This window comes from Xenopus laevis, chromosome 9_10L (assembly GCF_017654675.1).
Source record: "Xenopus laevis strain J_2021 chromosome 9_10L, Xenopus_laevis_v10.1, whole genome shotgun sequence".
Lineage (NCBI taxonomy): Eukaryota > Metazoa > Chordata > Amphibia > Anura > Pipidae > Xenopus > Xenopus laevis.
The window spans coordinates 116,665,677-116,690,676 of NC_054387.1; the positions used below are offsets into that span (position 1 = coordinate 116,665,677).

Below are 25,000 nucleotides of genomic sequence, written 5' to 3' on the forward strand. Positions count from 1 at the left end.
GATGTTGTGATGCTGATTCAGTTATTGACTATAAGAATGGCTTGGATGATTTCTTGGACAGACATAATATCAAAGGCTATTGTGATACTAAACTCTATAGTTAGTATAGATATGGGTATATAGAATTTAATTAAAAGTAGGGAGGGGTGTGTATGGATGCTGGGTTTTCATTTGGAGGGGTTGAACTTGATGGAGTTTGTCTTTTTTCAACCCAATTTAACGATGTAACGATGTAACTATGTATAGCAACATATCAGGATTGTAAAATCAAAATCGTCCCACTTCACATTTCTGTCTCAAGTTGAAAATAATAATCACGGCACACTGAAGATAAGTGGCCTCAACAACCTTCCATGCTGGACTTAAACACAGACAAACCAAGCAGGTGACTCCATCCAACACTCTTGAGGCTAAGGTTTCATCCTACCTTGGCAAGCCTTCCCGGCCTGACAATGGGTCATGTGATTAAGCACGTTCTTCATGGTGCGACAATGGGGCAGGGAGCAGTCCCTCATTTCACCATTAGCCTGCTCTCGCCGCTGACACTTGTGCGCATGAAGCAGTAGGACAAGTTGTTGCTGTATAAGCTTGCGCTTCTCCGGGTCAGCTGTTGGGCCAGTTCCCATGGATGGCGTTGTGCCAATACCAACTTGCTGAACCTGAGCCTGCAAAGGAGACTGGGCATCAGAAAGTCTATGTTATCATAAAGGATTGGAGCAAAGCCTTCTGCCATGCAGGTCTTCAATAAGTAAACCAAAGACATAAATGAGGGACTTTAAAGGGATTCTGTCATTATTTTTATGTTGTAGTTTTTATTTCTAAATTACACTGTTAACACTGCAAATAATTCAGTTTACCCTATAATGTTTTATTCCTGAACCAACAAGTGTATTTTTTTTTTCTTGTAATATTGGTGTGTAGGTGCATCTCAGGTCATTTTGCCTGGTCATGTGCTTTCAGGAAGAGCCAGCACTTTGGGATGGAACTGCTTTCTGGCAGGCTGTTGTTTCTCCTACTCAATGTAACTGAATGTGTCACTGTGGGACCTGGATTTTACTATTGAGTGTTGTTCTTAGATCTACCAGGCAGCGGTTATCTTGTGTTAGGGAGCTGCTATCTGGTTACGTTCCCAATGTTCTGGGGGGAAAAGGAGAGGGGGTGATATCACTCCAACTTGCAGAGTTTATTTTTATGACTGGGGGCAGCTGGGAAACGGACAATATGTCTAGCTCCGTCAGAATCAGTTTGCTCTTTTGAGAAACGGATTTCAGTACAGAATTCTGCTTTAGCAGCACTATTAACTGATGCATTTTGAAAATGTTTTTCCCCCCCATGACAGTATCCCTTTATAAACTGTATGTTCAAACACCTAAAAAGTTAACCCATGACGGTACATTAGCTGCATAAGGAAAGAGACAAGACACTTACCATATTGGCAACATTAGCAGCAGGTGCATTTTTGATGTCAGAAGGAAAAGAAGGAAGGCTGTTTGCCATGGCAGGCTTTGCAGGCAGCTGAGGGTTGACTCCTTGGGCTCGGATTTGCTGACCAGCGGCTTGGTTAAATGTCTGCCCAAAAGGACTAGTGTTGCCTGGAAGTCCCATCTATAAAACAAATATAAAAATAACACTGTACAATGAGCATAGGCAAAAAAAAAAAAAAATCATCCGGTATGTGACATGAAAAATCAAACCTTGATTCAAACACTGAGTATTTACCAGTTTTAAAGGGGTACAAATGCAGCCTATGGACTCTTAAATTAGGGATGGAGTGAGTATGAGCTCTGTTATCCAGAAACCTGTAATCCGGAAAGCTCTGAATTCCCATAAACAGTAGTTTGTACTTGATCCAAATCAACATACAATTAATCATTATTGGAGACAAAACAAGCCTATTGGGTTTATTTAATGTTTTAATCATTCTTTAGTAGATTTAAGGTATGTTGTTCAAAATTAAGGAAAGATCTGTTATCCAGAAAACCCAAGGTCCCGAGCATTCTGGAGAACAGGTCCCATAACTGTATAAGACATTTACAATACCAGTCTATTATTCAGATTACTTTGGTATGAAAATTGTGCATAAAGATTCAGTGAGAAAATACATGCCTTCGGTAATATATTTGAGACCTGGCCAATAACTACCAATCCCAAAAAATACTGGCGCAAACACTGGCTAGTGGCTAACAATGAAATTCATAAAACGGCAAGCTCTGCCAGCAGACGGCAGTATCAGATTCAGAGGGATAAGGGAGAGCTGTGCCGGCAGTCAGAAAAGAAGCCAGCCTTTTAAAAATATCTAATCACTAAAAGACCATATTTGATATACGGTCAGTTTATGTGATGTGGGCCATGCCTGCGGTTATCAGGTTTCAAAGGCGGTTTAATACATACTCAGTCCTCTTATGAATGAAGAGCAGCTTGCTCAGCCTCAGTACACTCTCATTTAGAATACAGTTAGTCTCATTTATCAACACCGGGCAAATTTGCCCATGGGCAGTTACCTTTAGCAACCAATCAGTGATTAGTTTTTTGAAACCAGCTGTTAAGTAAAACAATGAATGCAGCAATCTAATTGGTTGCCATAGGTTACTGCCCATGGGCAAATTTGCCCAGTGTTGATAAATGAGCCCCAACATGTATACTGTGTATAAGGGGTCATGTCTTATAGTGGATCCGGCATGGGCAATCAGATGACCGCTACCTTTATATTCAGGGTTCAGTTGACAGGCTGGTGATCTTGGTGAGTTCAGATAGCTAGCAGCTCCTTATACATGATGGACCGACCCTTACATTGCTTTTCTGAATACTTGCAGCGTTTTTAGTAGGGATGCACCGAATACAGGATTCGGTTCGGGATTCGGCCAGGGTTCGGCATTTTTCAGCAGGATTCGGATTCAGCTGAATCCTTCTGCCTGGCCGAACCCGAATCCTAATTTGTATATGCAAATTAGGGGTGGGGAGGGAAATTGTGTGACTTTTTGTGACAAAACAAAGTAAAACATGTTTCCCCTTCACACCCCTAATTTGCATATGCAAATTAGGATACGGATTCGGTTCGGTATTCGGCCGAATCTTTCGCAAAGGATTCGGGGGTTCGGCCAAATCCAAAATAGTGGATTCGGTGCATCCATAGTTTTTAGCAGATCCAAATTACAGAATCAACCCCTTATCTAGTGAACGCCAGGTCGACAGCTGGCCTGAAACCGTCATATGGCTAATTGCAAGATTATTATAGGACACAACAGTACCAGACCATTTGGAACAATGGGGGGGGGGGGGCTCAGTCTGAATATCAGTTCTTTATTCCTATAAATGGGCACCCATTGGTAGCAAACCACGGGACAATATACCTATACAGTATGGGACCTGTTATCCAGAATGACTGGGACCTAGGGTTTTTGGGAAAACACATGTTTCGGTAATTTGGATCATTTTTGTTTAAAAAAAATATTTTTATTCCAAAGGAGAATTTAACCCTTTAACAACCCCCCCCCCCCCCCGGGGAAATGCCCCATTCTTTATACTTACCCCACGGCGCAGATTCTGGAATCTGAGTTCCGCGCAGCCATCTTCCGGATCTTCGGCAAGCTGAGTGGGACAAATGTGCATGCGCAGAAACTCACAGAAATTGCCGAAGTGCTGGTAAAAGACACGAACAGCAGGAAGATGGCTGCGTGGAACTCCGATGCCAGAATCTGCGCCATGGGGTAAGTATAAAGTATGGGGCATTTCCCCCGGGGGGGCAGTTAGGCTGGAGGGAGGGGTGTCTACGTGGGGTAGGGGGTACAGGTTTTTTATTAAAGGGTTGATTTCTCTTAAGAAGTTCATTCTTACGGTACATCAATGTTTGGATATTTGCAGTTAGAGAAGCTATAGTAATCAGTAAATAGTAGGGATGCACCGAACCCACTTTTTTGGATTTGGCCGAACCCCCGAATCCTTTGCGAAAGATTCGGCTGAATACCGAACCGAATCCAAACCCTAATTTGCATATGCAAATTAGGGTGGGAAGGGGAAAACATTTTTTACTTGTTTTGTGACAAAAAGTCACGTGATTTCCCTCCCTGCCCCTAATTTACATATGCAAATTAGGATTTGGATTCGGTTCGGCCAGGCAGAAGGATTCTGCCGAATCCGAATCCTGCTTAAAAAGGCCAAATCCTGGCCGATTCCCGAACCGAATCCTGGATTCGGTGCATCCCTAATAAATAGGATTAAATATCTATTAAACGTTTCTAGTGCAGCTTTATTGACTGGGAAGATATCCCCATTTAACAAATTTTAACAGTTCCATATGCAAGGCAACATTATATGAGCTTAGTTTCTTATATGAGCTTATAGCCGGTAAACAACCAAAGGCCAATATAAAAGATACCGATAGCTTCATGAAGCATCTTGTGTAGGTTACATGTTATTGTAAACATAAATCACATCTTAAAACTTAAAATCGAAAATATAAGGAAATAAGACTTGGGAAAAGGGTACCATTATATCTATATATAATCCATGGATGTTGAATCTTCAAAACCCTTTGGATGTTATCTGAAGCGATACCAGTCAGTTTTTCATTTAGAAAGATCCAAGCGTAATTTGGATCTTTATACCTTAAATCTACTAGAAAATAACAACATTAAATAAACTGAATAGGCTGGTTTCACTTCCAATAAGGATTAATATCTTAGTTGGGAGCAAGTAGAAGCTACTGTTTTATTATAACAGAGAAAAGGGGAATCATTTTTTACAATTTGGATTATTTGGCCTTTGTAATTCGGAGCTTTCTGGAGAACGGGTTTCTGGATAATGGATCCCACAACTGTACTGATATATGTAGCCACATGTATGTTAATGCTGCAGAAACATTACACTGATCACTCTACAATATAAAAATTGCTGAACCAGCAAGTGTATTGTATTATTTGTAATACTGGTGTGTAGGTCATCTCAGGTCATTTTGCCTGGTCATGTGCTTTCAGAAAGAGCCAGCACTTTAGGATGGAACTGCTTTCTGGCAGGCTTTTGTTTCTCCTGCTCAATCAGGTACACAGAGGCCCAATCATCCCACACAGAGGACCAAACAGCCCCCACCAGGCCACTAAATACTGACTTTCTATGGCACGTTATAGCAGCCCCTCTGGCATTTGCCAGAACCCACAGATTGCCAGTCCTGGCCTGTCAGGCAGCTGTTCTCTTGTGTTAGGGAGCTGCTATCTGGTCACCTTCCCATTGTTCTATTGTTAGGCTGCTGGGGTGATATCACTCCAACTTGCAGTACAGCAGTAAAAAGAGTGACTGAAGTTTATCAGAGCACAAATCACATGACTAGTGACAGCTGGGAAATTGATAGTATGCCTAGCCCCATGTCAGATTTCAAAATTAAATATAAAAAAATCTGTTTGCTCTTTTGAGAAATGGATTTCAATGCAGAATTCTGCTGGAGCAGCACTATTAACTGATTTGGAAAAAAAACATGATTTCCCGTGACAGTAACCGTTTAGTACCAAAAAACCCTTATCCAACATTCTTGCCATTTTTTGGATATCAGTGCATCTTATACATGGATGGGTAAATGTTATTCTCTGAATTTTTATTTCAAAGCCCTAAAACTCAAAATGAATTAGGCCTTTTCTTTTTTTTGTTTTAACCGTCACATTGTTTAGGTTAGCATATTTACTGAATTCTCAGGCATTTGGGGTATATGTACCTTTAATATGGCTCAGCAGTGATATTGGGCCAATCTTTTATAGAGGTTGACTTGTGCACAATCTGTGGGATTCAGCCATCCTAAATCAACTTTCAGTTAGGAAAGCTAGACATACACTGGCTGATGGCAGCTGCCCCCTTAGTCCCTCCAGATCAAGTCAGCAGCTTATTGGCCCAGGTATCTAGCATCAGATATCTATAGGGCACGTTTGAAAGTTGCATCAGACTGAAAGTAGAGTAATCCAATAAATATATATATATATATATATATATATATATATATATATATATATATATATATATATATATTATATATACCCCTGATCACGGACTAAGTGATATTTTCTCTTTATAAGAATAAAGTCTTGCAGTAATAGTTTTGTGGGAGTGAAGACCGACATCTTTAAGGGCAGAGACAGAAGCTGAGGGGAGATTAGTCACTCGGCAACTAGTCATTCCAAACTGCCTCCCCAACGGTTAGAATGTAAATCACTGGCTGGATGGCACTCTGAGCGCTTTGTTTTCCGAAGTTGCGTCACGTTGAAACTTCAGGCGACTTCAGAAAACGAAGCGATCCGAGTCCCATTCTGCCGCCGATTTACATTCTAGCCAGCGGGAAGGCAATTCGGGAGATTAGTAGCCCCGAAGAAGAGGAGATTTGTCGCAGGGTGACTACTCTCCCCGAATCGTGTCTCTGCCCTAAATGAAGAGGAACAATCAAAAGGGTGATTCAAGGGACACCCAAACAGGGAAAAGTCATGCACAGTAAACCTGCAACTACTAGGGAAATGGGAAACTGACACAAGCAGCTGCCATTGAATGACACAAAAGAAGGGACTTGGCAAAAAGTCTTAATATCCTTACCAGACTTCCATGGAATAACCAATGAAAAAGCCAGTGCCCGCAATTTGCATTATATATGTTTATTTTTATGTGCTAATCACAAGGGCTGGGCCACTCATAACAAGTCTTATTTCAGTGAATGAGAAACAATATGGAGCAAGTAGAGGTTTACACCATAAGTAGTAGTAAAATGCAGCATGTGCTATAGCTCTAAAGCCGACAAATTACTTACTTTAGTCATGGCTCCGCTCTGGGCAGTTGTCATTCCTGCATGAGTTGGCATGGTTGCTGTCCCTTGTGTTAATGTTTCTGCCAAGACACTTCCTGGATTAGTTTGCATGCCGGGTGAGTTGTACTGTAGGGCAGTTCCCCGACCTCTGCTTCCCACACCTAAAGACCCATTGAGGACCTGTCCCTGTGCTGGCTGGGCCTGGTTTATTAGTGTGTGCCCAGAGTTACTATTGAGCAGAGCCTGATGCCCTTGGTTGAAATTGGAGTTCATGCAGATGCCTGTAGGTGCCTGTGGAGCAGCCGGGCTGCCTGCCACCATACTAACTTGTTTTTGTGCTTGGGAGGCAGGAACAGATGGACCAGGTGTCCCCGTTGTTGTCTTGGTAAGTCCAGAGGGTGGAGTGACAGATAGGCCCTGATTGAGTGGGCTCTTGTTAAGATTGCTAAGATTTCCAAGTCCAGGGCTATTTTGTTGGGATCCCATTCCCTGATGCACTGGACTGCCAGAGCCTCCTCTGCCCATAGCTGCACCAAGCCCTGCATTTCCACCACGTAGGAGATCGGACAGTTGCTTATTTTGGGAAGCTGCATCTTGACCCAGGTTCCCCCCAGTACCCAAAATGCTTAGTTCTCCTCCATTGGGAATTAGTTCATCGGGGAGGTCGTTTTCCAAGTCAAAGAAGGAAAAGTCTGTAAAGGCATGAAAAAACAAAGAGTCTTAGACCTAAGGCAAACCACAAAGTCCTAATCATGATGTGCAATAGCCGTTACACTAAGAATATGTTGTAAAATTGTTGTTAAAAATTCCATGCATACAGCACCCTACTGACTGGCAGCAGAATTCTGCTTATGCCATATCTACTTTCACTGCCATACGTTCACTTGCTGCTTCTGTACTTTCTTCCACAAGACAGATCTCGTTACACTTTGCATTCTTCATCACGTTCATTTTTTTTCCCTTAGCATTTACGTGGTTCCTTGCTAAACAAATAAAGCTTTACCATACAAAGCGCCTCGCTGCACATCAGTTTCAGGGGATGTACGTGGGCATAAAACCTCTTATGCCGGTTTTATTGTGTAAACCTTATTTGTCAATTTTAGGACTCCTGTTAGTAAGCCAAATACTTTTATAAAGTGCTATGTAACTTGTTTGAGCTATACAAATGATGTATTTTGTCATCATCATATCATTTTATTATACAAAATACACCCCTCCAATACATACTACACTGTACACACATTATCAACAAATAAGAATGTGAAATACCTCATCCTTGTGCATGATAATCCAATCTTACCTCAATATAGCACATCTATTTAAAGCATTACTATTTAAGCCTTTGTTGCATGCTAATATACCCTGGTTAAAGTTCTGGAACCTGTGTTGCTGCTTCATTGGCACAGTTAAAGGAAAACTATACAGGTATAGGATCCCTTATCCAGAAACCCAATATCCAGAAAGCTCCAAATTACGGAATGGTTGTCTCCCATAGACTCCATTTTATCCAAATAATCCAAATTTTTAAAAATGATTTCCTTTTTCTCTGTAATAATAAAACAGTAGCTTGTACTTGATCCCAACTAAGATATAATTGATCCTTATTGGAAGCAAAACCAGCCTATTGGGTTTAATTAATGTTTAAATGAATTTCTAGTAGACTTAAGGCATAAAGACCCAAATTACGGAAAGATCCGTTATCCGGAAACCCCAAGGTCCCGAGGATTCTGGATAACAGGTCCCATACTTGTACCCCCAAAATGAATACTTAAGCAACAGTTTATATCATATTAAGTGGCATATTAAAAAAGCTTACCAAACTGGAATATATATATTTAAGTAAATATTGCCCTATTACATCTCTTGCCTTGAACCACCATTTTGTGATGGTCTGTGTGCTGCCTCAGAGATCAGCTGACCAGAAATACTACAGCTCTAACTGTAACAGGAAGAAGTGTTGAAGCAAAAGACAGAACTCTGTCTGTTAATTGGCTCATGTGACCTAACATGTATCGTTTGTTGGTATGTTTGTGTGCACAGTGAATCGTACGATCCCAGGGGACGGTCCTTATTTTTTCTAAATGGCAATTTTCTATTTAGGATTACCCAATGGCATATACTACTACAAAAGGATATTATTATGAAAAAGGTTTATTTACATGAAGCCGGGTTTTACGCATGAGATGATTTATGCAATATCTTTTTATAGAGACTTGCATTGTTTGGGGGGTATAGTTTTCCTTTAAATGAGCTTGATACTGCAACCAAGGTTGGTACATGACAGTGCTAACCCAGCACTGGAAATATCAGCGCCGATGTTCCTGTTTGTAACCGTAGTACGAATGAGGGGGAATTAACAGGCGAGGAAGGGAATACACTGAAGCAGCGATGGCTAAATGAGTTAATGAATGATTCACTCAATGACAGCTTAGTAAGTTTGTGCTGAAGGGGAAGAAAGAGAAAGGGGGTCACAGGCTGATACGTTGCTGGAGGATGCAGGGTCAATCACACCGGGCTGTACATACTGGCTGCTCAGCAGGTAACAGAACTACAAGATGCGTAATGCTTTGCTTTCAAGCAAAACAGGATTTGGCAGGGGGTGCAAAGGCTTTGGCAGGTGTTTTAACCAAACTGATGGACTTGAGTGAAAAAGGGATGAACATTTACCACGTCCCAAGAAGTTCTTATAGGTCTGCGGTAAAAGCAGCGTGTCAAGAGCAGTCCCATGTACAGCAAGCAGCCAATAGAATTTGAAGAAAAGGCTGCTTCTGTCAGCACGAGCGTCAATAAGGCCGTATAGAGAAACTTACCCGCTCAGATTTCACTTGGGGGGGATGGGAAATGGAGGCAAGCAACAGGCTGCAATTGAGAATGGCTCGGTGTCCAGTATGATATGCATGCTAGTAAAGGCAATGTAAAATAATATCATAGAGTGTGAGCACGCATGAGACAAAGTGATGTTCCTCTAATCTCTAATTATCCCATGCTCATTTGGGTTCACTTGCCCTTTATGTGCAATAGAATATGTCATTGATGCATTTGACCCCTGAGGCTCACGCTGTGTTTTGTACTGGCTGTGCCATTGTTTTCTCCCCCGGGCCATTAATTAGCCTCTTTAAAATACTTGTCCTACTAATTAACGGTCGTTAAGCTGTAACATGACCATGTTGCTTTTGCTTTCAGACCTCCACGCCAGAGTGCAACCGAGTACACCCAGTGGTCTCACCACAATAGCACCTAACCACTGCGCCGGATGGGTGCATACAATGCAACATCACAGCAAGCAAAAGCAACATACATCCCCAAAAGAAAGACTACTTCCAAAAAGTACAGGGATGGGATCAAATATCCAGAAAGCACTCAATTACAGATCAGCCATCTCCCATAGACTCCATTTTAAACAAATAATTCAAATGTTTTAACGTGATTTCTTTTTTTTTTCTCTATAATACAGGCATGGGATCCGTTATCTGGAAACCCGTTATCAAGAAAGCTCAAAATTACAGAACAGCCGTCTCCCATAGGCTCCATTTTATCAAATAATCCAGACTTTTAAAAACGATTTCCTTTTTCTGTGTAATAATAAAACAGTAGCTTGTACTAAGATATAATTAATCCTTATTGGAAGCAAAACCAGCCTATTGGGTTTATTTAATGTTTATATGATTTTCTAGTAGACAAGCTATGGAGATCTAAATTACGGAAAGACCAATTATCTGGAAAACCCCAGGTACAGAGCGTTTTGGATAACAGGGTCCCCATACCTGTAATAAAACAGTACTTTGCACTTGAAGGTAACCAAGCTAAAATGAATCCTTACTGGAAGCAAACCAATCCAATGTTTAAATGATTTTTAGTAGACTTAAGGTATGGAAATACAAATTAAGGAAAGATCCCTTATCTGGAAAACCCCAGGTCCCAAGCATTATGGATAAAAGATTCCATACCTGTATCTAAAGCAATGGCTCCATGAGAAGATGTGAATCTAAAAGGAACACTAACACCAAAAACTGAAAGTGTAACAAAGTAATTATAATGGAATGCCCTGCACTGGTAAAACTGGTGTGTTTGCTTCAGAAACACTACTATAGTTTATATAAACAAGCTGCTGTGTAGCAATGGAGCAAAAAAAGGAGAAAAGGTACGTTACACAGCACATAACAGATTAAACACCATTGTATTGGACAGAGTTTATCGGTTATGTGCTATTTAAGCTGTGCCTTTTCCCCCCCCTCTGAGGCAAATTGGAGAGGCATCAAATGGGGGTGTTTGCCTTCCTCTGAATCAACTAGCAGTTAGGCAGGTTAAAACTTGATGGACGTGTGTCTTTTTTCAACCTAACTTACTATGTTACCAGTATATTGTATGTTGATTACTTTAAAATGCTTTAATTTTTTGTGGTGTTACTGTTCCTTTAAGTTGCAAGTACTTCGAAACTAAGCTGGCCATAGACGTAAAGATCTGATAATACGAATCCTCGATTCAAACGATTTTCGGATCGTGTGTGGAGTGTCCCGACAGACAGGTTAGAAAATTTGTCGGCTGCCGATAATATCTCTGCATGTATTGCCGATCTGACGATCTTCAGTGGGAGACTGTCACTAGCTTTTGTCGGACATAACTTTCGTACGATTGCTGTAGGGGTAGAACATCGGCTGATCTGTTCTATTACTACTTGATTTGATCTGAATGGTTAGTGGCAGGTCGAGAGATGGGAGAAGTCCAATAAGTCCGATCGTTCGAGGACTCGAACAATCAAAGCTTTGCATCTATGGCCAGCTAAGGAAGAAGCCTTAGGGAACATCTCACACGCTATCCAGGCTGCTGCATTTCTCACACAATGATATTTCCTTTCAGCACAAAGGGTTAAGAAACGAATGCTTTGAATGTCTTTACATGTTTCCGCAGTCCCAAACACTCTTTAGGAGCCGTGCTTGTGACAAGCTCTGCACTGGGGATGTGACAGTTGCAGTGCAGTAGAAAGCAGATGCCGAGGGGCGACATTCTTATGGAGACTACACATTTCATCTGCTCAATGTCCAGCGTAAATGGCTGTGGGATTCTGGAGATATTGCTTTACAGAATGAAGAGGCAGAAAACATGTGCAGAAGCTCTACTTGCTCCAGTATCTATTACAGCAGTGTCAAAAAGCTTCATCCACCTATGCCTGTACCTAAAGCAGTGCTATTGGGGGCTGAACTTGAAACAAAAACTGCCATATTTGCAGCCATGCTGAATACAGCCAAGGCAACATGTACACCTGTCTCTTGCTTTACTGCCCAGTGAGCAGGTATAGACGGCAGAACTGCACTACCAGTGCCTCCATTGTGTCTTACTTTGTACATGTGTCTGCCCTATTCTCAAATTTCCTCTACCCCCCTCTTAAAGCTAGGCTCCACCCACATTTTTAATGGAATGAGTCAGATTATACAACAAAATCAAGCAGAAACCCCATTTGACCTCTTGCTAAGCATACTATTGACTTGATTGGGAAATGAGTGGAAGGGGCATTAAAATCCCTGGGCTGAAGGGTGCTCACACTAGAACTTCTACGTGGGAAGCTGAAGGGGCAGGCAACAGGTGTAAAACTTCAAAAAAATAAATAAAAATAGGGATACATCGAATCGACTATTTGGGATTCGGCTGAATCTCTGAATCCTTCGTGATAGATTCGGCTGAATAGCGAACGGAATCCTAATTTGCATATTATGGTTGGGAAAGGAAAAAGTGGGAAAAAAATTTTACTTCCTTGTTTTGTGATGAAAAAAGTCATGTGATTTCCTTCCCCCTGCCCCTAATTTGCACATGCAAATTAGGACTCAGTTTGGCCAGGCACAAGGATCCGGCTGAAAAGGCCGAATCCTGAACCGAATCCTGGATTTGGTGCATCCGTAAAAAATTTAAGAGCCTTCATGATGTTCAAGTTTTTTTTTTGGAGGGATTTGCCTGAAAACTCGAATAATTTAAGCGGGTTTCGCAACTCAAACTCGCACAATCAAGTTTTTCCCATTCAAGTTTTTTTTTAAATAAGAAACTATTTGAGTTGTGAGTTCATGTGAGGTATAAAAAAAACAAACATTCGACCATTTAATTCTTTGCGGATTGTTTCCTTTTTTGCTCAGATTTCCGGTAGGTATGGTATCTGATTGCTAGGCACCAATGTACCCTAGCAACCAGGGGTTTGAACGACATACTGGAAATTGAATGGTACAATGTACTTCTCAAGGTCTGTATGGACTTTTCCATGACAGTTTCAGAAATAGCAATCTCAGAGGCAATCCAAACTAGGAAATTACTCATTTGCATTAGAATGTAACACAAGGGCAAGTATAGCCAAGTTCTCCTGCAAAATTGAGCTTGGTGCATATAAAGGCATATAAAACAAGATCAGTACTAAGAGAAGGGCTTTGGGAGGTTATACGGAACTCTTATGGCCAGCCTTAGACAATGTTAGCTTAGGCAAGACTAAAACTACGGATTAAAGGGTCAACCCCAAAATCAAAATGTGCCTAATAATAAAAGAAAACAATTATAAACAACTTTCCCATATACATGTATTCAAAATTTTCAGTGTTTTTAAAGTTATTTGCAAAAACAATTGTCACTGAAAGCAGCATTTGCCTGACTCCTGGTTGTTACTTTTTAAACAATGTTGCAAAAACTTAGTTTCCCAGCAAACACAGGTCTGTTAAAGTTTAAGTTAACTTTTAGTATGTTATAGATTGGTCATTCTAAGCAACTTTTCAAATTATTTTATTTTTTTTAGTTTTTTTTTTTATCATTTGCCTTCTTCTGACTCTTTCCAGCTTTCAAAATGGGAGTCGCTGACACCATGAAAAATAAATGCTCTGTAAAGCGACAAATATTGTTATTGCTACTTTTTATTATTCCTTTCTATTCAGGCCTTTCCTATTCATATTCCAGTCTCTTTTACGGATCAATGCATGGTTGTTAGAGGAGATTGCAAACTGGAGAGCTGCTGAAAAGCTAAATGACTCAAAAACCATAAATAATAAAAAATGAAAACCAATTGCAAATTGTCTCAGAATATCACTCTCTAAATCATACTAACAGTTAATTTAAAGGTGAACAACCTCCTTTAATCAGCTGCCTTGTCTTACATTGTATAAACTTTCTGAGCCATCAGGGCAGAGAATAGAAAGGGGCACACACTGATTTTTATAGCAATACAGATTCAAATAAATACATGAATGCCTATTGCAAAGTTGCTTAGAATTAGGTTTTCTTTTATTAGGCAAAAAAGTTTTTTTGGGTTGACATTCCCTTTAAAGGAGACATTTTGTGTAAAAGATAAGAACGTACCAGTTCGTTATACTCATTTATAGAAGAATTGTGCTTAAAAAAAAGAAGTGTTTTAGACTGATTCATTGAATATTTCTGCAAAAACCCTAATAATCCCTCCCTTCTCTTCCACTTCCTGCTCCCTGAATTCCCAGGCTGTGCAGGGGAGCCGGTGGCTCTCGGCTCACTGCACTGTAGGGCAGGAACCAATCAGCAGCTAGCAGGACCTGATAGGGAACTGAAGTCTGTCTGTGCTTGTGTGACTGCAGGGCTGTGATTGACGGTCCCTTTCCTACTGTGCTTCTGGCAGGGTCTGTTAGGACACGCCACCCCTTATTTGAAATACAGACAGGGACCAGAGAACATCTATAGGGAGCTCTAATAAATCGGCTATTTTTAAAGATAATTTTTAGCACCATGGAAAAGAAACACCTTATATTATTTATAATTGCCTACAAAATTAGAATTTTTTTTCATTTATCCCATGTGTCTCCTTTAAGGAAATATGCCAAGTTTAAAATAGGAAAATAATTGTTTGTAAACGCATTCCCAGCCTTCCATATTTTCCATTAGGCCAATAAAAACAAAAGCTAGTGGCCCTGGCAGAGGTTTGTAGCTCTCGATGTATTAACTAGTAGCGCCATAATGTAACTTGTGTGGAACAGAAAGCAAACAACTAACAGTGAGTAGATAAGAGGAAACGTTACCTCCCCACTAAAGAAATATTACTGACACACCAGAGACTCAAGGAAATCAAGGTGCCGTTGCAGGATACAATCTCTTCCCTCTTACATGAAATAATCGGCAGCAGCAAGTGAATAAGCCTGTACAGATCAGCCTGCGTGACCTCAGAAAACTTACAGGGGTGAAGCAAGGATAAAGCTCCATCACAATCCAACACCTAAATACAGAATATTTCTGCCTGGCAGGGAACCGCTGGGAAACAAAGACATATGCCAAATGGCTCATGAGTGTTACGAGGCTTGCGCTGTGGGTAAAAGTAGGATTTTTTCCCTGATACTTGCATGGGGAGCAGTATAAGCAGTGAGCTTTCAGCAGTACATCAGCCTCTCGTGTACATATTGTGGAAGACGTCTGGCAGGAGCGCTTGTCACACAGCTGGACCCCTCCGAGAAGAAACAAACAGACGCTACATGGTGCAGCACTAGGGCAGTGTAAAACATAGCAAGGGTCATTTGTGATAGCAGCAGAGTGTCTCTCTACATCAGTAGCGAGTGCCAATCAATATGGCCAGACATGTAGAGGCGGAAATGCCAAACGAGCGGCTCTCTCCCCAATATGATGGGAGATATCAGGTCCCAATGATCAGATCACAAAGTTCAGCCTATGGGTGGTCGAATCGAGGAACGCATCAACAAACCGATGCAGTCCTCGACCGGGATTTTTTAAGAAGAATTCAACCATAAAGTTAAAAAACCATACCCCCCTAGCCTACATAGACCCTCCCCTCCCTCCTCCCCCCAGCCTAAGTGTTACCCCAGAAACAAAACCAAGAATGTGAGTTCCTCCAAAAAAATAGATAGGCAGCAAGTAAAAAAAATATGAGAAGTTTATTAGGACATATTAAGACATGGCCTAACGCGTTTCATGCCTGTTAGGGCACTTATTCATAGGCTCTGTTACCCCAGTCAAATGGCCCTAACGTTTTATCTTACCCCTCGGGGTAGATTCAGGAATCGGGGTTCACGGACGGCATCTTTAGTTTTATTATATTCTAGCACCCCCCCTTGGTGAACAAGATCCCCAAATTATTTTTGTGAAGCGGTTTACGGAAATCCTCCTGTGCTCAGACATCTTGTGGCCTCTCGTGGCCGCCATGGCTTGCAAATAGTTCTTAATATGCATGCGCTGCCTGCCGAGCAATCCTATTGCGCATGCACCATGATCTTGGTTTTTGTTGTGGAGCGTGGATATGGGTTTAAAGGAGAATTCAACCTTTTTCAAAAAAAAAAAAACAACAAACCCTACCAGACGTAGACCCCCCTCCTCCCAGCATAGCTGCCCCCCCCCCGGGGAAATGCCCCTAACTTTATACTTACCCCTTGGCCCCTAACTTTATACTTACCCCTTGGTGTAGATTCAGGCATCGGAGTTCCACGCAGCCATCTTCCGGGTCTTCGGTAAGCCGAGTGCGAGACCGGCGAATGCGCAGTTGGAACAATTTGTGGTCTTGCGACAACTGTGCATGCGCCGAAACTCACGAAAATTGCCTAAGCACCAGAAGAAGACACGAGGACCCGGAAGATGGCTGCGTGGAACTCCGATGCCCTTTAAATTAGCTTTTAGAATGAAGTAGAGAGTCCTATTCTAAGAGAAATTGCAACAGGTTAGGGATAACAGGGGATAACAGTTGATTTTTTTTTTTTTAAATGCCCCCCGCCAGCGCTATGCTATCCGCATCGGGAGGGGGCTCCTGGTGCGAGCAGCCATGTCCGGTCACTCGCATGCACATAATGAAAAGCTGTCCCAAATTGCTCATTATGAGCATGCGTGTGCTGTCACATGAGCGTTATGCGCATGCGAGTGACCGGACATGGCTGCTCACACCGGGAGCTCCCTCCCAGTGCGGGTAGCATATCGCCCGCACCTTTGCATGGGGATAACATTTTTACCCAACAGGTGCCCTTTAAAGGTGAACAACCCCTTACAGTTACATTTGCTGATATAGCCCCCTGTGCCTAGCAGCAACAATGCAAGAATTTCTCTCATGTAAAATAAAGAGAAGAGTAAAATTGTTACTGAAATAAGAGCCCGTCATATTGTCTGTCCCTGATCAAGTGGCAAACATTAACACTTCAAGTGCCAAGACATGAAGATTATCAGATAATACTCCGTTAAGCACTGGCGAGCTGTGATTATAAATCAGGGCTGGGAGTGCAGATCTCGCCTGTCAGATCAGCTGTGTGAGCTGTGCTCTCGACCAGACCCTGCCAGCACCTGACAGGGAAACGGCAAACACATTCTGTCAAACATCATCCAGTGTTAAAAAGTAAGCCATGCATTACACGCCGATCAGGGAACAACTTCTCAATGAGACAAGCCCTGAGATGGGATAGAAATTACGACAACTAAGAGTTAAAATTTTATGCACATGTTAAAAAAGCTCATGCTGGAATTTGACTGCTGTGTTTATCGTCCAGTTATCCAGAATGCTCAGCACCTGGGCTTTTCCAGATAACGGATCTTTCCATAATTTGGATCACCATTTGTTAAGTCTACTAGAAAATCTTTTAAACATTAAATAGGCTGGTTTTGTTCCAATAAAGTTCAGGTTTCTGAATAATGGATTCCATACCTGTATATGCATCGATCGCTCTATTGGGCAACATTAGTGCATGGAACCAGTTATCCCCAAAAAAATATATATCACTATAACTCACTATCACTTAAGGAAGCTGCTAAATACTATACAGTCAAACCCCAAAACCCTGGGGAGAAATAACATAGCATCCATGAAAAAGTAAAATGGGGGAATGTAAAATGTGTTTTTTTGGTAAAAACAGTGTAACCTACAAATAAACCTGTGGCTCCGCCCCTTTTCACGGCAGTGACCCACCGGCTCCGCCCCCTTTTGCGTCACAGCCCGCCCCTTTATTATCCACTCCCACCACTGGCCGGTATTTTTTTTTTTTTTAAAGGTGGCAACCCTACCGCTTGCGCTCCTCTTCAGAAAAGGCGATCGGGTGATCCATCATGCGGTCGCTTGATTTCTCCTCCCTACCTTCCTTATAGGAAATAGCCAGGGAGGAGAAATTGAGCGCCGTGCGATGGATCAGCGCCCGGTCGACTTTTCTGAAGAGGAGCACAAGCAGAGATTCGTTGAGTTATTTCTAAATAAAGACTTTGCAATTTTAATGTTTAATGTGTGTTGGTGGTTGTTTTCGAAGTATAGAAAAAATTTTGATGTTACTGGTCCTTTAGGACTACTAGAAATATGGAGAAATGGATTCATACATGCCTCTACAATTCCTTAGCATATCTATTGTCCATGTTCTCTGCATCTCACTTAACAAAACCCTCCTACCATATGACTGGTGAACGACATCAAAGCCCCGGCTGCTGCAGAAGTACATTACACGACTGCTACAACCCCCAGCAACAGAGGCAAAGGGACAGAAGGCTGAGGATGCTGCAAGCTGTGTTGCCCTGTCGGCCCTAAGGATAAAGATTTTTGTGCATTTCTTAAAGGGGAACTATCGCAAAAATGAAAATGTAATATTAGCTTCAGCATACTGAATTAAGAAACGTTGTAAATACAATCAATTAAAAATTCTGTATTGTTTCTGAAACAGTATCAATAGATGTCACAGCACCTTCCGTAGGATCAATTTCAAAAGCCTTTATTGGTTTACATGGCTGAGATCTCCAACAAGCAACAACGTTTCAGTGCCAAACACAGCCCTTTCTCAAATCCTGCATGTAGAGACACATGATGTCTTGTGGTTTTAATAGAGTGAGCTCTAATACATCTTCTAGGCAAAAGGAGCCCCCCCCCCCATAAGATATATTGGATCTAACTGTCAATGATTATCTGACACCCAACCCCTAAATGAAGAGAGAATGAAGATAAACAGATGCCGAGAGAGGAATTTTTTATTGATTATAATTAGAAAGTTTCTTATTTCAGTATGCTGAAGTTTTTATAATGAATATATAGCTTTTTTTAATGTGGTGTGTATTGGGGAAGTCAAAAGTGTTGATAAAGCTGCTTGGCTTACGGAGAGAAAGACTATAAACCACATCACTAAGGCTTGCGGTCAGGGTGAGACAGTCATCAGATGTCTCAGCTACATCACCTGCCCTGAATAAACATGAAGAAATCTTCTATATTGTAGGGTCTCTTGATAGTACAATGGTTAATCACCATGTCAATGAAGTGGCCCAGGTGCACCGCCCTGGGCCCTCAGCACAAGGGGCAAACCGAAATCTCGAATAGGAGCAGGCACTCAAGGGCAAAAACTTCTACCAGGCAGATGTTCAAATGTGCAAAGGTTTATTGTGTCAACCAGCCTGACGCGTTTCGTGTTCCAAACACTTAATCATAGGCCTATGATTAAGTGTTTGGAACACGAAACGTGTCAGGCTGGTTGACACAATAAACTTTTTCACATTTGAACATCTGCCTGGTAGAAGTTTTTGCCCTTGAGTGCCTGCTCCTATTCGAGATTTCACATCACCTGCCCTCCCTACTCACTAGGAAAGTGACAGCTTGGGGCTGATGCACAAAGGCTACACTGCTAGTATCTGTCCTAGTTTTCATCAAACTGGCAGTTTATACCAAGTGTCACAGTTATTTACATATGGACTAAAGCCAACCATACCATTTCTAAAAAAGCCACAATAAATGGAAGGGGGGGGGGGGATAAAGCACATTTAAAAAATGTAAAAATATAAAAATCCTTGCGTGCAGCTCCTACAAGTGATGAGCAGATTGTTGGTGGTGTTCCAGAGGCAGTGCTCCCAGTGAGACGAGTGTAAGCGAGAGTGCATGCGCACTGTTGTTGGAGCAGTCTTTGGCAGACCGTTATGTACATTACTCCAAACTATTTACAGACTTTATAGCATATAAACATTATTTCATCCAAGACGGGAACAAAAGGCAGAGGCTGCTGGGGCTTTCGGAGGCAGACGAAAGAAAACTTCTTCTCAATTTAAAGTACACAGCTTCACTTCTAATTGCTTTAGCTCCTCATTTAAAGTCATCGTTCAGCTTTAGCTTTTAGCATACAGTAACATTTTAAGACATTTGAAACTTGGCTTTTTATTCCATAGTTTTATCTGGTTGTCAGGGTCTAATTTACCCTAGCAACCAGGCAGCCGTTTTAATGAGTGGCGGGAACATTAAAAACAAAACCAAAAAGATAAGTAACAAGAACAATACAATTGTAGCCTCAGAGAGCAAAAACTCAAAAACAATACAAAGCTAAAAGTGAAGAATATGACATTCTACAACACATTAAAAGTTAATGGATTTTTATTAGAAACGGTACAGCTGGCTGAAAGGCAGTTTAACCCTTTCCACCCCATGCACTGTAGAATATATGGTGCCAGCATTTAAAGTGCCATTAATCCAACGCCAGTTCTGCGTTTGTCTTTTTCATTCAAAGTGCAGATAGTTTGAAAACCTCTGGCATACAAAGCATTAAATAAAAGTAATGCAAAGATTTGATAATAGTGAAACAAAATCACAGCTGACATTCTTAACTGAAGTGGCTTTAATAATATTTGTGTAATTAAATAAACTTAGAAGGCAAGCAGAGATATTAAAATCAATGCACACACACAGTGCTGGGAATTCCCACTGGAAGGGACTAGCAACTAAAACACCTATAATCTTAGTTATAACTTTAAAGAAGGGTCCCCAAAAAAGGCCCATTTTAAGGGTGTCCTCACATGAACTCACACAGGTGTAGATTAAATATACAACACACGTTCACGTTGATTATTTCACAAAATTTATGGATACTGGCAAAGCGTCAAAGGGTTAATTGCACTGTGTGATGATCAGGCAGATCACAACAAAGAAATGGAAGCCTGTCATGTGCCTAATCAAAAGATTAGCAGACTGTAAAGCTCCCATAGACTCCACAATTCTTCTTGCCGAACTACCGCTTTTATCGCAGTCCGACCAATCCTTCGAAATTATCGTGCGGTTAGTGGGATTCGAACGACCGACCGTCTTACGATTTTTCGGCCGACATCTGTCAGGAAATTGATCGGCCAGGTTAAAAAATCTTTGTCGGTCCCAGTGCAATCTATCTATATTTGCAGGGCCAAGCAGGCAGCTCCCCTTTGTTTTCATGGAAAATTGGTCTTTTTAGTTGATGGTCAATTCGTAAGATCGTTCAGAGAAAATCATGGTCTCACGCTGAGGATCGGATCTTTTAAAAATCTGTGGCCATCTTAAGGGTCATTTATCAACACTGGGCAAATTTGCCCATGGGCAGTAACCCATGGCAACCAGATTGCTGCTTTCATTGTTCTACTTGCAGCTGGCTTTAAAAAGCTAATCACTGATTGGTTGCTATAGGTAACTGCCCATGGGCAAATTTTCCCTGCGTTGATAAATGAGCCCCACTGTGCCATTCACCAGTGCAAGCAAGATCATAGCTACAGGCAAGCTAAATTGGACATTGGGGGGGTCCCAGTACATTTACTTATATCGGGGTGAGCCACCAAAAAGCATAAGCATTTCAACCCCAGCTACCAGTGGATCTCCCCAATGTTGTAAGGTTGTACTACTAACAAACTTTATTGGCAAGTTTGCATTAAAAACATGCACAGGTATCCGAGACCTTTAACTAAACTATGACGTGTCTAGCCACCTGACGCATTTCATGCCTCATTCTGGCACTTCATCAGAGGTACTTTCATACCTCTGATGAAGTGCCAGAATGAGGCATGAAACGAGTGGTGACTAGACCCGTCATAGTTTAGTTAAAGGTCTCATTATGGCTACCTGTGCATGTTTTAAATGCAAACTTGGCAATAAAGTTTTTTTGAAACTCCCGGTCATCCCCTACTCGACTGAATGCTGCGGAGCGGAGTCCAGTCGGCGGGAGGTCACTACACGGGTAAACTACAAAACCGCTTGACATGAGTGTTCTAACGCAAACGGATTGTACTACTGACAAGTGTGGAAATTGTGCACAATGAGAAACCTTGACATGACCAGTATATATTGGCCAAAGTATGTTTAATTTCCTTTTTTCTGTATCTTCTGGACGGATATCTGCTACATGGGCTGCCACATATAAACAAACAAGATGTTTACACAGATTGCTGCCAATCTTTCATATTGTTTATAAAATAACCACAACATACTGTATGGGATCAGACCATGGAAACATAGGGACTTTTCTAGTTCCAAAAGTGTTTCTGCACTGTGTCGGGAACATAATTACAAGTCCTGTTGCTGAGAGAGAAAACTACTATTGCACAAGCCACCAATGAAAGCAAAACTAAAACTCTTTAAATACAACAGAACAGTAATACAGGGAAAGACACAGATACATATAATATACATGCATAATCCGATAGTTTAGAGCAGGTCTAAATTTTTAGCAAGTCTTTGAAGAAATCAAATGGCTATACAATGTCCTCTGTCCCCATGTCTATGGATGTGCCAACACTTCTACAGACACTTCATTGGTTGGAAAAGGCTCATCTCTAGGGTTGCACCGAATCCAGGATTCGGCCTTTTTCAGCAAGATTCGGATTTGGCCTTGCCTTGTGCCTGGCCGAACCAAATCCGAATCCTAATTTGCAACTGCAAATTGTGGGGAGGATGTGATTTCACAAAACAAGTAAACCAATTTTTTTCCACTTTTTCCTTTCCCGCCCCTAATTTGCATATCCAAATTAGGATTCGGTATTCAGCCAAGATGGATTCGGGGATTCGGCTGAATCCAAAATAGTGGATTCGGTGCATCCCTACTCATCTCAAATCAGTGCTGTCAGCATGGAGCAATAGTTTCCAACATGAGACCCTGGCCACCTTAGAGGGACCGAAAACAACACCGAATAAAAGGGTGGGCACTTGATTATTTTGACTCCTGGAAGCGGAGCTTGACAGTAGTTTAGGATGAAATATGGGGTCAACACATGGTAAATCGAACCAAAGGCTGAATAACGGATAGAACCTTTTTATGTATTTTTAAGGTGGCCCAATACCAAAATTTGGTCACAACCTCAGAGAGGCTTGAATTAAAGTCTGGAATCCACTGGAGATACAGAAACAAATACAGAATAGGAAGGGCAGCGCGAGGGGAGAGAGGGAGGGCAGCGCGAAAGAGAGGGAGGGCAGCGCGAAAGAGAGGGAGGGCAGCGCGAAAGAGAGAGGGAGGGCAGCGCGAAAGAGAGAGGGAGGGCAGCGCGAAAGAGAGAGGGAGGGCAGCGCGAAAGAGAGAGGGAGGGCAGCGCGAAAGAGAGAGGGAGGGCAGCGCGAAAGAGAGAGGGAGGGCAGCGCGAAAGAGAGAGGGAGGGCAGCGCGAAAGAGAGAGGGAGGGCAGCGCGAAAGAGAGAGGGAGGGCAGCGCAAAAGAGAGAGGGAGGGCAGCGCAAAAGAGAGAGGGAGGGCAGCGCAAAAGAGAGAGGAAGGGCATCACGAAAGAGAGAGGAAGGGCAGCGCGAAAGAGAGAGGAAGGGCAGCGCGAAAGAGAGAGCGAAAGAAGGGCAGCGCGAAAGAGAGAGGAAGGGCAGCGCGAAAGAGAGAGGAAGGGCAGCGCGAAAGAGAGAGGAAGGGCAGCGCGAAAGAGAGAGGAAGGGCAGCGCGAAAGAGAGAGGAAGGGCAGCGCGAAAGAGAGAGGAAGGGCAGCGCGAAAGAGAGAGGAAGGGCAGCGCGAAAGAGAGAGGAAGGGCAGCGCGAAAGAGAGAGGAAGGGCAGCGCGAAAGAGAGAGGAAGGGCAGCGCGAAAGAGAGAGGAAGGGCAGCGCGAAAGAGAGAGGAAGGGCAGCGCGAAAGAGAGAGGAAGGGCAGCGCGAAAAAGAGAGGAAGGGCAGCGCGAAAGAGAGAGGAAGGGCAGCGCGAAAGAGAGAGGAAGGGCAGCGCGATAGCGAGAGGAAGGGCAGCGCGATAGCGAGAGGAAGGGCAGCGCAAAAGAGAGAGGAAGGGCAGCGCAAAAGAGAGAGGAAGGGCAGCGCAAAAGAGAGAGGAAGGGCAGCGCAAAAGAGAGGAAGGGAAGCATGGTTATGCGCTGTTCCAAGGCTCCATACTAGCTATTCGCCTTTATAATAATGAAATCACTCACATTTGCACTATCCATGAATGAAGTAACCAAGATGGAAGTGCTGGGTAGTGTTGTGTGTGCCACAGGTCTTATATTCCATTTAGTTTTCCACTGACAAACCATACATATCTTTGCATACACGGAACATTCAGTATCTGTATATTTTAGCTAATTCATATGCAAACATCTGAAATGGATACAATTATCAGTAATATAATGTTTGTAGCAGAAACTGCTTAAAGATCTTCCCAGTACATATTTTTCAGTGGTTTGAAAGCAGTTTGTAAATGTAACTGCATTGAAAGCAATATCTGTCTGTTTATATTCTCTGCATTTCTGATTGTTCAATCTGAAACATTATAGAGTGCAGATAGGGACAGGCAGATACTGCGTTCAACAGCAGTTACATTTACAAAAAACTTTAAAGGGGTTGCTCACCTTTAAATGAACTTTTAGTATGATGCAGAGAGTGATTTTTTTTTTTTAATTTTTTTATTGATTTTCTTTGATACAGTTGAGAGTTCAAAAAATAGTATAACAAAGACATCTGCATATGTAACGACATTGAATGTATCTTTTCAATACATCATAAAGTTTAGTCTCTGTTAACTGGCTATATTCTTAGAAGCCCTGTTCTCAGAGAGTGATATTCTGAGACAATTTGCAATTGGTTTTTATTTATCATTATTTGCAGTTTTTGAGTTATTTAGCTTTTTATTCAGCAGCTCTCCAGTTTGCAATGTCAGCAATCCTAGCAACCGTGCATTGATCTGCATAAGAGACTGGAATATGAATAGGAGAGGGTCCGAATAGAAAGACGAGCAATAAAAAGTAGCATATGAAGGCTGGAGAAGTCAGAAGAAGGTAAATATTTAAAAAATGAAGACCAATTGAAAAGTTTCTTAGAATAGGCCATTCTATAACATACTGAAACTTAGCTTAAAGGTGAACCAGCCATTGAATAACGCTGCGGATTTGAATGTATATTGCAAAGTTGATAAGTAGCCTTACAGGTGTGTTGTCATCCCAATTTACATTATATTAATCACACTGAACTAGGTCTATGCTATTGTATAAATTAAAGGGGATGTAAACCTATGCCTGATGAAATAAAGTTCATCAGGCATAGGTTTACATCCCCTTTAATACATACAATAGCATAGACCTAGTTCAGTGTGA

At 41.9% G+C, this 25,000-nt stretch overlaps 1 protein-coding gene across 7 annotated transcripts in view; it reads right to left on the minus strand.

Annotated features, from left to right (window-relative positions):
- Positions 1-25,000, minus strand: part of crebbp.L (CREB binding protein L homeolog) — a 64,287-nt gene that overhangs the window by 32,299 nt on the left and 6,988 nt on the right. For 4 of the 7 annotated variants that reach the window (XM_041575718.1, XM_041575719.1, XM_018234546.2 and 1 more), the window contains 3 exon segments: positions 6,776-7,464; positions 1,429-1,605; positions 428-665 (listed from right to left, as the gene is read on the minus strand). In XM_041575718.1, coding sequence (XP_041431652.1) covers positions 428-665; positions 1,429-1,605; positions 6,776-7,464 — 1,104 coding nt within the window. 7 annotated transcript variants of the gene reach the window in all.